At 39.4% G+C, this 13842-nt stretch overlaps 1 protein-coding gene across 2 annotated transcripts in view; it reads right to left on the bottom strand.

The window, feature by feature from the left end:
- BLNK (B cell linker) overlaps window positions 1-13155 on the bottom strand; it is a 99039-nt gene extending 85884 nt beyond the window's left edge. The window contains exon 1 of one of the 2 annotated variants that reach the window (XM_027859783.1): window positions 12786-13155. In XM_027859783.1, coding sequence (XP_027715584.1) covers window positions 12786-12832 — 47 coding nt within the window. In that variant the 5' untranslated portion in view covers window positions 12833-13155. The remainder of the gene's footprint in view (window positions 1-12785) is intronic. The other variant, XM_027859778.1, reaches the window with a different exon arrangement.
- Between the last annotated feature and the right edge of the window lie 687 nt (window positions 13156-13842).

Genomic DNA, 13842 nt, shown 5'->3' with positions numbered 1-13842 from the left:
TGTGTGTGTGTGTGTGTGTGTGTGTGTGTGTGTGTGTGTGTGTGTGTATTTATCAGATGAGAAAGAAGAAGGAGTATCCTCGTGTCCTCCCATCTTCCCTCCACATTCTTCTCTACTCATGTGGCTAAACAGGATGAGTAATTCTCCCCCACAGAACTGTGGTCACAGTGGCCCACATAGTCTGTGAAAGAAAAGGGTAAGAAATCTGACATTTCAAAGGCACGCACATCACCGGTAGCTTCAGCTTAAGGAAAGAATGGAGAGATGAGAAGAGAGCTGGGGTTTTCTTCTCCCTGGACAAGGTAGGGTTGCTGAGCACCTCTTCTCTTTTTCACACACACAGGAGACAATTAGATGAACTAGTTCTAATACTTTGGCAGGATCAGCATAGTTTAAACCAGGGGTTCTTAATCTTTTTGTGTCATTGATCCCTTTGACCATCTGATGAAACCTATAGACCCTTTCTCAGAATAATATTTTTAAATATATTAAAGTACATAGGATCCAATTATGTTGAAATAAAGATGTAATTTTTTTTTCCCCATCCAAGTTCACAGACTCTTTGAAATCTATCCATGGACCCTGTGGGGGTCCTTGGACCCCAAGTTAAGAAATTCTTAATCAAGCTGCTTTGTCCTTTTAATCTATGATCATTAAACAACAACTTTGAATAGATCATTTAAGAAATCAATTTGCACCTCTAATCCCAACCAGCAGTATCAAAAAGGAATGCCACTGTTCTTGAAGGGATCCAGATAAAAGAGTACATAAATCATCCCCATTTAAATGGAAAAAAAATTCAAAATACATGCCCTGCTATGGAAGGTTATGTAACATTGCCTTAATATATATGAAAGGTGTCCATTAAACAGAATTCATGAAAAGCACGTTTTCCCCACTCTTTGTTCTTTATCTGATTTCCCCAACCATCATATTACACACAACAACCAGTTATAGCTTTCTATTATGAGGGATTTATACCTCTAACGAGAATTTTGTCACTGGCTGATATGTCTTTTGTGTTCTTAAAGAATCTTGAAGAATTAGTTAGGGGGAGAACACCCCCCCACACACACACTAATCTGTTTTTCATCATAACAATGAAATTTATTTGCCTGCTGTCTTGCAAATTTCATCAAAAGGGCTTAAACTAAAAAGGATGAAAGACAGAAAATTTTCAATGTATATCCAACAAGTTAAATGCCACTCTGAGTAGCTTCATTGATGGAAGAACAGCTGAAGCACCTAGAAATTTATATGAGCCAAACAAAATATAAGAAAGGAGCTAGGGGCAAAACCCATCAGTTCAACTATCTATACACAGAAGCCCAAAACTTAGGCAACAATAAATAATAACAACTAGTTAGCATTTATATAGCATTAAGTTTGGCAAGGTGTTTAATATAGATGATTTTATTTGATCATTAGAGCAACCGTGTGCAGCAGATGTTATTTTTATCCTTATTTTACAGATGAGGAAACTGAGTCTGAGAGAGGTTAAGTGACTTGTCCATGGTCACACACACAGTTTGCAAATATCTGAGAAACAAGAAAGGCATTAAGAAAGAGGAACAACAAGTCCCAATGCAAAGACAAATTTGACTTCAGAGGTAACACCAAGGTTTGGTGGGATGAAACCTATAATTGGAATATGGTTCTGAATTAGAATACATAATTCAAAAGAATCAGAATAGGTACACTTATATGAGGAAATTAAGGAATCATAAGTAGGAAAAGATGTTGGAGAACATTTGGGTGTGGGTAAATGGAGGGAGAAAAGAGAAGTGACTTTGTTGTCCACAGACACTACAAATCTCTGAGACAGAGATAGGAAATAGATGAGGAGCCTGGCATGGAGGAATGATATAGTTGTGATGGAAGATTTCAACTACCGAGACATGGGCTAGAATTCTCTGCCAAAAGCAGAGCAGCTAATAATTTTTAATTTGTCTTAATAGTTCCATCTTCAAAAGGTGCAGAAATAAACAAGAGGAAATCGTATACTGGATCTGATTCTCAGGAGTGAAAGAGCTGGTTTCTAGGGTTAAAATGGGAATCTTTGAAGGTAGTGACCACTCTCTCCTAGAATTTGTGACAGAAAAGGAAAAGTAAATCAGTCTAACGTGATCCCTAGATGTTGTTTAAAAAAAAAAAAACAACAACCAGGTGGGGCAGCTAGGTGGCACAATGGGTAGAACACCAGCCCTGGAGTCAGGAGGACCTGAGTTCACATCTGACCTCAGACCAGATGCTTGACACTTACTAGCTGTGTGACCCTAGGCAAGTCACTTGACCCCAATTGCCTAAAAAAAGAAGAAAGAAAGAAAGAAAAAGACCCAACACCACCAGAGTTCAAAATAGATGGATAGGTAGATCTCTTGGAATGACATGCTGCAGGGGAGGTCAGTTTCAAGAATGAAATTCTGAAGACAGAAAGGGAAACAATTCCAATGGGGAAGAAAAATATGAAGTGCCTGATGAGACCAGTGTGGATGCACAGGGAATTCACTAACCAACAGATTTTTAAAGAGAAATGTAATGGGGATGGAAGCAAGAACAAGTAACAAAAAGATGAATGTAAAAATAGTGACAGGAGTATTGAAGCTCCTGAACTGAGGCTGGCTTAGTCAGTCATAAGGTTTGTTGTTGTTTGTTTATTCTGTTTTTAGCTATAGAGGGACCCAATGTGAGAAATGAAAGAAAAAATAGGATCTAATGCTTGGGTTGTATGGGATGAAAGAGTGAGAAAACAGAGTGGCTCAATACTCATTTTGTCTCTATTTTCTTTGCCAAAAAGAATCCGTATGATGGAAATGTTCAAGCAAAAATGGCTAACAAGGAATTTAATATCCAAGATGAAGGAATCTAGAGATAATAAGAAAATGAATATCAATCAATAAATTGGAGAGAATAGTAAGTAGTACATGGTAGATTTGCAATTTCATGTGCAATCATCTTTTTTATTATACTGTGTTATGAAAATACTTGTTTTGTTCTGTGAATTAAAAATAAAATAAATTTAAAAAAATAAAAAAAAGACATAGAAATACAAGAAATCTCAATGAAAACTTATTTTAAAAAATAAAAGAAAATCAATATAAGTAACCAACAACCAGGAGACAGAGTGACCTTGATTCTGAGGTGTGGTTCTAGCCCAGCCACAAGTTTCTTACATATTTCATTTAAGAGCAGAAACCCATCTCAAAGCATGAGCTCCAAAATAAAATACATAAGAGACTCATGGCTGGGCTAGAACCACGCCTTATACTGATTTTATGGCTGTCTCTCTAGCTTCCTGACTCATTCTACTTTGACCCCTAGCAATAGTGCACTTCTTATTCCTCCCTGGTCTCTGATGGTGTTCTCAGTTGTGGACTGTCCTCTTGCTCTGCTCCTCTGATCCAGTCTTCTTGAGTCATGCTTGACCACAGCCTTAGTGGCCCTCTGCTTGTCTTGATTCTAGCAGCCAGGAGCTCCCAAACTACCTCAGAGCTCCTCAACTTTGGTTTACCTAGTCTCTGTGCCCTGCCTTCATGCCATTCTCTGCTACCACCAGAGTAATCCCATGGGCATAACAAACCAAGTCATTCTCCTCAGGTCTAATGATTGGGAGTAGTTCCTGTGCCATCGTCAGGACCAGTGGTAGAAGCTGTATATGGTGGAAGGGAAGGAAAGGGACCTGTCTGCTATTGCTAAAAGAGAAAAGAAGTACACACACACACACACACACACACACACACACACACACACACACACAAACCTATTGCCTCCCCTTTCCAACATATCCTTCAAGTTGCATGATGTCCATCTCCATAACTTGACTCTTCTCCTTTAAGGCTGCCCGCAATATTAATCTTAACCAGGTTTCAAAACAAAGCAAAACAAAATTTTTGGAGTAGAGGCACAAACAGTACAATTTGTCCTGCTCTCTAAATTCCTCCAGGGATGGATAACTACTGCTTGTAAAGAGTAAGGACCCTCTTAAATCAAAATGCCAATAGGACTTCTGGAGAACAGATTGGCAGGAGAACATAAGCAAGCTATTGGTGAGGCTACTACACAATCAGGCAGCCAAAGTGCTAGAGAAAGCTGTGGCAGGGAAACAGGGAGCCTAGGTCGGAGGGAAGAAGGATCCTACTGCATAAATTGGCCCAGGGACTCCCTGTGTACGACACTGGACACCTCTTTCACTCCCTGCTTCTTTCCCATAGGACCCATTGCCAACATGCTTACAGAAGTCACCAGAAGAAGACCCAGTGATCACAGTTCCCTAAGTCTTCCTTACTAGCAACAGCTTTCATGTGAGTCATCTACACTTGGCCATTTCGACTTTTGTTCTGAGCTCAGCAACTGAGCGACTTCTCCTATTTAACAGTTTGAGGGTTCCCTTCCTCATCTGGGTCTCCTTGGCTTCCTGGACCAAATATACTGGTCCCATGGCAGAATCTTGTGCAGGATGGACTTCTTTAGGAGAGACCCTCTCAGTCTGTGCTAGTGGGGAAAGAAGAGGGGTGAACCAAGGCATTGGCTGGAGCTATTTATATTACAATGGTCATAAGGTTATGATAAAGGCCTGCAGGAGATGCCATAAATAAGGCATGGGAGTCTTCCTTCTACTGAGAAGAATCCACACTTAGGGAAGTGAGCAATTGCCCTCTATTTCTTATGATCTTGATATGTCACTTTAAAAAAAATTAAGAAATGCCGTAATAGTTTAGACCAATGGTCCACAATAGCCACTCTGACAGTAGTATCAAGCGAAACTTTGTAGAAGTTTGTTTTTTGTTCTATTTATCACCAAGTATCCCTCCCTTCCCTTAGTGTCAGAAGTAAAATAGAAAGCCTTGTAAAGAATAAACCCATGGGTAAATTCAGAACACTTCATACTGCTCTGGCCTCCATGAGAAAGACAAATGATCAAGGTGATCCAGGGATTTCTGTATGGGAATAGACTAAAGACAATCAGAGTTTCAGGCTGAAGAGTATGGAAAGCTGCAGCCTCAAGGCATGGAAGAGTATGGTGGTAGATATGGCATGAGAGCACCAAGACAGTAAATTTAGATTTATTCCTTCAATAGTAGGTTATAGAATGAAGAGGACCCCTGAAAAGTTTGCAAGAGCTAACCTGAAGGCAAAAAAGGACAGACATTTATGGAATTTGTTAACCCTAAGAAGTGGCACCCGGGAAATTATTAATAGCTTCATAAATGTGCACCTGATTTACCTATAAATATTATGCCTCTTGAATGAAGAAATAAATTATGGTTCGTTCATCTTGAGAAGGACATACATGCTGGATTTAAAGAAGGCTTCAGAGCAAGGAAGATTTGGATTAAAAAGCCCTGCCTCTATCACATACTAGCTATGTGACCCGTGGCAAGCCATTTAATTTTTTCTGAGCCTCAGATAATTCTCTAAAGACTATGAACTGCAGAGAAGAACCCAATAGACATTGGCAGGAGTTTCTGACTGGGAGCCCCCTGCACCAGTGTAATCATGAATCTGGTTTTAAAAAAAAAAGAATATGTTAGTTCAATGTGCTATCATCATACCATTAAGACTGATGCATATGAGAAATATAAAGAATCTAGAAAGACTTTTATGAAAGAAGGCAAAGAGAAAAAAGTATAACTAACAATATAATTCATGCCTCTGTAGACTGCACTCTGGACTTTCTCTACCATGTCCCAGAAACCTCTTCAACCTGGAATTCACACATTGGCGGTACCAATGGCGTCTTCCTCGGATTGGATACCTCCTCACAAAACCTCCTCTTAAGGAGGGCATCCAGGTCATCCATGTTGTCATTTCTCTCCAGACTGTGCCTCACTTTCCTCTGATCCCTTGTGAGATTCCCAACCCCCCATCTCTTAAATATACTTTCATGCATTGTCTTCCTTTATTAGATTGTAAGCTTCTAGAGGGCAGGGGCTACCTTTCTCTCTGTTTGTATTTGTATTTCTAGTGCTTAGCTCAGTGCCTGGCACATAGTAAGTACTAAAAAAAAAAAACCAAAACTGTTTGTTGACTATTGTTGACCACAAAAATGGAGGGCACATAAACTATGTCCGCAGAAGAAGAAAAGGGAATGGAAATAAACAAAGAACTCTGATGGGAACATTTTGAAGAAGTGAACGAAAAGTCATGCTTTTGGTTGAAATCGACTTAAATGGCAGTAGTTACCAAGCAAGTTTAATGGGCTGTATTAATGTTCAATATTCAGTTTTTAAACAAAAGGTTTAATAATAAAAACTATTTTGCAAGAAGATTCCTTCCCTGTAAGGAGTCTGGAGTGCTGTGTGGAGTGATTACTTCTCTTTAAGCAGCAATGTGCAGTGACTCCTGGCTGAAACACTTTCTGTCTAAACTCGTGACCTTGTATTTGCCCAAGAGGAGGATCCTCCACCATTTTCTGGTCCAGGCCCTGTCTGGTGGGAGCTTCCTGAAACTTGTCCTATGCTGTCACAATCACTTTCATTATCTGAGAGGCTTATCTACAGAGTTAGAGACCTCTTAAATTCTTATCCAGGTCACTTCAGCCAAAGTGGAAGAAATTACACCATACTGTTGGCTCTGGGGCAATTACGTGAGTTATAATTCTTCAGTGCTTATTCAGCCCTAACCTGTTTCTGGTCTACACTAGTTCCTAACCAGGACAAAATATTTCCCCAGTCCTACATAATACTTCAGTTTTCTTTTCTTTTTAAGCCAGACTTTGATGTAGACACTTGTCAGAAATTTTTTTGAAAATACATTCTTTTCCATGAATTTTTCTTTATCTGTGTGTATTTCCTTCAAGTAACTCTGAACAAGTATATTCGATTTCCTTTTATTTTTTATGAGGTAATAAGATCAAGAAAAATCCAGCTGAGCCTTAAGCGTCCAGCCCACTTGAGTTTTTAACTAAATATACCTATGATAATGCATATTTCATCATTCCATACAAAAGTCTTGAAATGTATTAATTATAAATCACACTGAATATTAGTTTAAATTTTTTTTGATATATTGAATTAAACTGGAAGGGAAATACCTGTCTGTTGGCTCACCAACCATGCCTTCCCTGTGCCTGTGCATCAGCTTTTGTAGTATATATAAATACCTTTGTTTTGTATCCATGGATAAATTTGTCCTTGAGGGGTGAAACAGTCAGTGTGGATCTGCCCATACACCTGTCATCATGTGTCCTTGGAGGTGATGGCATGGCCCCAGATTTTTTCCATGGTGAAGTTTCCCTCATGGTACAAAAGCTTCCCAGGAAAGCTCCACAAACTAAGTCCTCTGACCCATACCGGAGCCTTCTGGGAGTCCCAATTCCTCTCGCATTCTGTGCCTTTCCCCTGTGTCCTCCTCATCTTTTCAGCTCAGCTAAATATACCCGAGAGATGGTACCCACAAGTGGCATTCACTACTACTCTCTATTATTAAGATCTAGAGAAGAAGCTCTTACTGAGGCTTCTAAAAAGCTAGCAAATCACTTTGCTAATAGCCTTTATTTTATTGTGCTAGCAAGGGAGTTTTTATGGAATAGAATGGTACACTTGGGACTTGTATAAACATAGAAACATGCTAATGACTCAATAGTTCACATATCTAAGCAAAAAAGTAAGTTACTTATAAACTAATAACAAAATTTAAAAGTGAAAGGAATTCATCATAAAGAAACCATATAACATAATATTTAAAGCTATTGACTCCATTTTCATTTACTGTAAGTCATTTTATTATAACTGAAATTCATACAGTATTTTTAGAGGTATAATTTTCCCTCTACATTACCTCACTTGAACCTAATAGCAATCCTGTGAATTATGCTAGGTACTTCAGAAACTTTTTTCTCATTTCAATGAGGAAAATGGGGCTCAGATTGGTTAGAATCATCCCTCTGCCCAAAGGACTCTTTTCATTGTCTGGAAGGGGCCTGGGGATAAAACAATACTTTTAAACTGTTCCCTCTCAGCACTGTCTTCCAGAAAGATTCAGAAATGATTTCCTCAACAAATCTCCTTTTGACTGAATTACTTCAGAGATATACTCGCTGCTAATTTAAGAGCTAGCATGATCACTCAGGGATATCCATGCTCTGTCTTTGAACTGACGTAGTTCTCTCTCCCGGGGCAATACAGTGTGTGGTAAGAACACTATGCATAGACTCAGAAGACCTAGTTTTAAAATGTACCTCTGCTACCGATTACCTGGGCCTTTGTTTCCTCATCTATGAAATGAAGGATTTAGGCTAACCAATCTCCAAAGTTGCTTCTGTTTCTAGACCCAAGGACTCACCACATCCCTCTTTAGCTCCCTCTAGAATTCTCCTTTCTCTTTTCACAGCCTAAATTCCTGTCCCTAGGTACATTCTAAATGGACACGTTCCTTGAAGGGTCGGACCTATCTCTTTGTACACATTTAACATCTGGTATCTAATATAGAATGGACTCATCCATTTAAGCAAATATAACAAAATGTCTACAATATCAAAGTTCTCCAATTGTCTCATCTTGTTTAAGTGATTAGCCAAGCTTTGTTTGCTTGTTTGTTTCTGGGTTTCCTCCATGACAGTGACATACATCACCAACCTTTTTCTCTCCTTCCTCTGGTATCTCAGGGTCAACCTCAGGAAAACTCTCAGCTACATTTTCCTTAATTCATCTAACTTCTTCTATCCTAGGAAACTGGGAAAAATCTCAAATGCCCAGTGGGGGCTTGACCCTGCACATACTTCCATATCTTAATTCTGGGCATTTTCACTCACTGTTCTCTATGCCTAGAGTACTCTCCCTCTTCATTTCCACCCTTCGACTTCCTTCAAGTCCCAGTCAAAATCTCACCTTTTACAGGAAGCCTTTCTTGATCCCCCTTAATTTTAGCATGTTTCCCTCTATTGATTATTTCCAATTTATCCTGTATATAGCATATTTGTACATAGCTCTTTGCATGTTGTCTCCTCCATTAGACTGTGGGCTGCTTGAAAGGAGACAGCCTTCTGCCTTTCTGTGTATCCCCAGACCTTAGCCCAGTGCCTGGCACATAGTAGGCACTATAATTGTGGACTGACTGACTGTGGCAGGAGAGCAGAGAATTGTGATTATGTCTTCATAATCACATACACATAATACATATAATTCATACAGTGGGAGAGAAGAGATACTCTTCACTGCCACTTCTTCTCTATGACTCTGAACAATTCTCTTAACTTCTCTTCACCTCAGTTTTCTCATCTGCAAATCAGGGGCACTTAGACCACTTACCTAAAAGGGTAGATGTAAAAAAGAAGTGAGATCATATATAAAAATCACTCTGGAAACCTCAAAACATGATCTAAATGTCTGTTATTACTATTGGCATTCTCCCACTTTACTGCCTTAATAGGGCCAAGAAAGTCATGATGGATGCAGAAGGGAGAAAAACAAACTTAATTTTTATCTAGGTTGGTTTTTTTCTCTGTCTGATCTTGGAATGGTCATGAATGCCATCTCCCTGTTGTCCCCCAAATTTTAATGCCCCTCCACTTTCCAACAGAGATAATTTCATTATGTGGCCAGATTTACTGAGTTATAATGGAGATGACTCCTATCTTGTGAATTTGGTCTAACAACAAAATTAGATGCCCGTCCCTCTACCCCAAAATTCTCACATTATTTACCATGAATTACTGATGTACTCGATCCTATGTAGATTGGGCAAGCCTCTTACTGTCTCCATGCTTTAATTTTCTTATTTATAAAATGAAAAGGCCACCAGCTTTCCCTAATTCACAATGACGTTGAGAACTAACTCTTCAAAGCTGCTCCCAGAGGCCTCCAAAAGTAGGAAGATCATTTCATTGGGCTCAACATTTTATCTGCACCATTTCCTTGCTTGGCAAGTTATGTGGAAAGGAATGGATATGATAAACATAATGAAATATAAAATGGATGGAAATACTTTGGTAGACATGTCCCAAGCCTTCACTTCAATTGAACCAGCTCTCACAAGGTATTTAATTCAATAAAAATCTTAAAAATCAGTTGCAAATGGTGTGAGAACATGTAAAGCACATTAAGTAGCATGTGTATTCAATCACAAGTGGCCATATTTCTATCATATAAAATATGTATCTGTTTAATAGAAGGCATGTTATTGGGTTGGTTCGTTCCCCTCTCAATCTCCACCCCCCCCAGTTTTGTTTCTTTGGTAAGTGCCATTTATAGTCTAACTAAGAAGGCCCACAATGTCTACAGTGGTCCCCTAAGAGAAAAATTCAGGCCAAATCCAGCTTATGCATTATTCACAATAGAGCTACCATTTACTACCCTGTAATCTACAAAAAAATATCTTTCCCTTTCTACTCTGTAATCAGCCTGGACCTTGTACTTGAAGGGGAGGGCAGGGCACAAAATGGTAGAGATTTCATGCCCTTTACTTAGTCTCTTATCTGAATTCACTGAAAAAAAAAAAAAACAGCAACACTAATGATTACTTAAGGTACTGGTAGTTCTAGGTCACAGATACCCATCTACAAAGTTGCACATTGAAAGCCCCCATTCATTTCAGGTAAGTCATTAAAGATGGTTCCTTTAAATTCATCAGGGCTCATCTAATCTCACTGTGAAATCTCTCTCATATCAATGCTTTTCTTTTTATTCTCCCTCCAGGACATCAAAACCTCAAGGCTGGATGACCACGATCAGCCACCCAACTAGGTTCTCAGAAGTTATCTCCCAGCAACTTATCCCCCTAGGCTATAGCCCACAAGCTGCCAGGTTAATCTTCTCTCCACTGCTCAACAACCTCCAAGGACACTGTATTGTATACAGCAATTGTGGCCCAACCTTAGAGTAAGAGAACCCCCCATGGATCCACATGTTATTACTATGAGCACCCACTGATTAAGCATATACACAGTGATGCAACATTAGTGATTAGTGCACACAGATGGGGGTCTGATAATTAATAGCTTCCCAGTGTTCTACAGACTATACAGGCTGGGAACCACTGGACTAAGGAGTAAAGTTCAAGTTTTCCATTGTCTTTCAAGACTCTGTAATTGATCCTTACCCATCTAGTCAACCTTGTCTCCTACTATTCCCCAACTTGAATCCTCTGGAAAGGTCATTAGGTCTTATTGTCCTGCAAACACTTCACGTCCATGCCTCTGACCATTTTGTTTCAACTTCCCAGCATTCTCTCTCCTTCCTCTTTTCCATCTAAAACCTACTCATCCCTTAATATTCAGCTCAAATGCCACCTTCAGGAAGTCTTCTCAAACTTTCTCAGTCCATTCCACATTGATGTCTACTTTCTCTGAAGTCTGACAAGAGTCACCCTCTGTAACACTCACATTTGCATCTAATCCTCTCTTGTATGATTTAATCAATCCATGTATGGCTTATCCCTTTAGTGAGAAGTTAAATTCCTTGAGAGAACAGACTATAGACCTCTACTTTCATATCCCCTCCCCCTCCCTTATTCTAGTATTCTGTTAGCCTATAATACGTTTTCAGTAATTACTATTGAACTAAATTACTGTCATTACTGAATCAGTGTTTAAGAGACACAAAGGCCCTCCATAGTCCTAAGAACTTCAGAGAGGTGCTAGTTTTATTGAATTGCTACCATAAGTAGTAATGACTGTTTCTGTTGTATACATCAGAGCATCCCTAAGATGGGAGGAGGATTTCTAATATGCAATTTCATCATAAAATCCCATGTGAAATTTGATAGAACACACCCCTCTTTAAAATGCCTCTCTCTCAAGCCAAACTGTAAGCAATAATTAGTGAATTGCCTTGATGTTAGAATATCCTCATATAAAAGTCTTTAAAACCAAAGCTTGGAATTGTCCTTTCTATAGTTTAGAAACATTTTCTATCCTTTCAGAAACCCCTTTTGACCCACATCTATTTGATGATATTTAAACTTTTAAAAAATCAAACACTACAACAGGATTTTGCCTCCTCGATTTCACTTAGACTGAGGTGATGTAGGGAAAACAACATCTAACCGTAAAATATATTGAACATGCAAAGAGTCTGAAATTTAAAGACGGCAACCCATCTGTGACTTAGTACTAGGGAGTTGCATGAAGCACATGGAGGATAAGTGACTTGCACAGGGTCATAAGGTTGGTAAATGTTATAATTAGAATTTGATTCCAGAGTCACAGGGACTCTATCATCCTAACATACATGTCAAATGTATCCATAGTTGAACTCATCGACCGTAGACCACAATCTAGCCACAGAATTAGAATCATAATAAAAATAACAGAATCAATGAGCAAGCCTCTTTGAGAATGTCTTGGGATCAGAGAGGGTGAAAACCAGCTCTTAGAAAGCACCTAAGTCTCTTTAGCTTTCACTTTGTGCTGTCTACCTTTGCTCTTAAAGTGGCCCTGGACTGAAGACCACTTAGCAGATCCACTTGGACAAAGATGAAAAGAAACCAATATCAATAGAGAAGATAGGTAGGAAGAAAGCAACGTGGTAGGTAGGTAGAATGAAAAAAAATAGGAAAAAAACAATGTAGATAATTTTTTTTAAAGATAGGTGGGAAGAAAACAGCAAAGATAAAATTTTTTAAAAGGTAGGAAGAAAATAAAATAGAAAAATGGTAGAATAAAAGAAATAAGGATGAAAAAGAGAAAGAAAAGATAGAGATAAAGATAAAAGGAAAAATAGCAAAAAGAAAAAAAAAGACAAATAAGTAGGAAGACAGAAAACTTTTTTCCCTATGGGAGTCGTTGCTGTCTTTAAGTGACTGGTTTTCGGTATCACAAATGAAGGACTGGACGAGCGGAAACTCACCTCAGCTTCTGTCCAGCTGGCACAGCTATCCTATTAAACCTCTCCATTTTTCTTTTTCTTTTCCCAATCACCAGGTAGACCAAACACCCTCCAGGAGCAACATCAGTCGGTTTTGACACTAACAGAAAGCGTGGGCGGAGAGCCCCTGGTTAAAGGAGCAGAGGATGAGCCGGGGCGTCTAGCCTGGGAGAGCGAATGCGAGTCCGCCGGGAGCGCTCCGCTCCTACTCTGGGAGAAGAAGTAAAACTCGCAGGAGCACACAGGCAAGTTTCATGTTTCTACACAGTCATGTGATCTCATCAGCCTTGCCCACTCACTTGGCATTGTGTAAACTTTAATTCTGAAACTGATTGGGCATGCAAATTTTCCTTCAGCTGCCCTCCTTCCTTCTCTCCTTCTCTCTCTCATACACACAGAGCTGGGATCTGTCTGTCTCTCCGCGGGCCATCACTTCCGGGCATTGGCGCTCTGTTGCGGGAAATTTTGGAGGAGAAAGCGGGAGGGGCTGTTCTGGTGGAATGACAGAAAGATCTTGAGCAGGAGAGGACCTCTGATCCAACTCCCTCCCTTTGCAGGGAGGACAGAGGCTCAGTAAAATCAAATGACGCCCCAGCTCACAAAGGTACTAAGTAGCATTGCTGGAATTATGCTAGTTTTTTTTAAGTTCATGTAAATAAACCAACACCCCCCCTTTATATGCAGATGGTCTATTTGCACTACCCTAGCTTTTCCCCAATGCCAAAAAGAAAAAAAAAAACCTTTCTTAAAAAAAAAAAAGATAGCAATGATAGGAAGAGTTAATATAAGTAGCTTATTGAGCAAATGCCCGAGATTTTTTTGAATTGAATTGCCCTCCCTGTGTTCAAGATAACTTAGGGGTTTTCCTCCTGGCCTGCAGGCAATGAGATGACTTGTAGTGATATGATTGTGTTTTCCTTGTATCTGGATAGAAGTAGGTTGAACTACCAACTGCTAGCTGTATGTTTCCAAAGACAAAATTCGACCAAATGCACCCACAGAAAACATTGAGCTCCCCTAAGCAAAAGGATTTCATCTG

The sequence above is a fragment of the Vombatus ursinus genome, unplaced genomic scaffold, assembly GCF_900497805.2.
Source record: "Vombatus ursinus unplaced genomic scaffold, bare-nosed wombat genome assembly UNPS02000749.1, whole genome shotgun sequence".
Lineage (NCBI taxonomy): Eukaryota > Metazoa > Chordata > Mammalia > Diprotodontia > Vombatidae > Vombatus > Vombatus ursinus.
The sequence above is the reverse complement of the archived record's forward strand: the minus strand, read 5'-3'. Positions and strand labels throughout refer to the sequence as shown.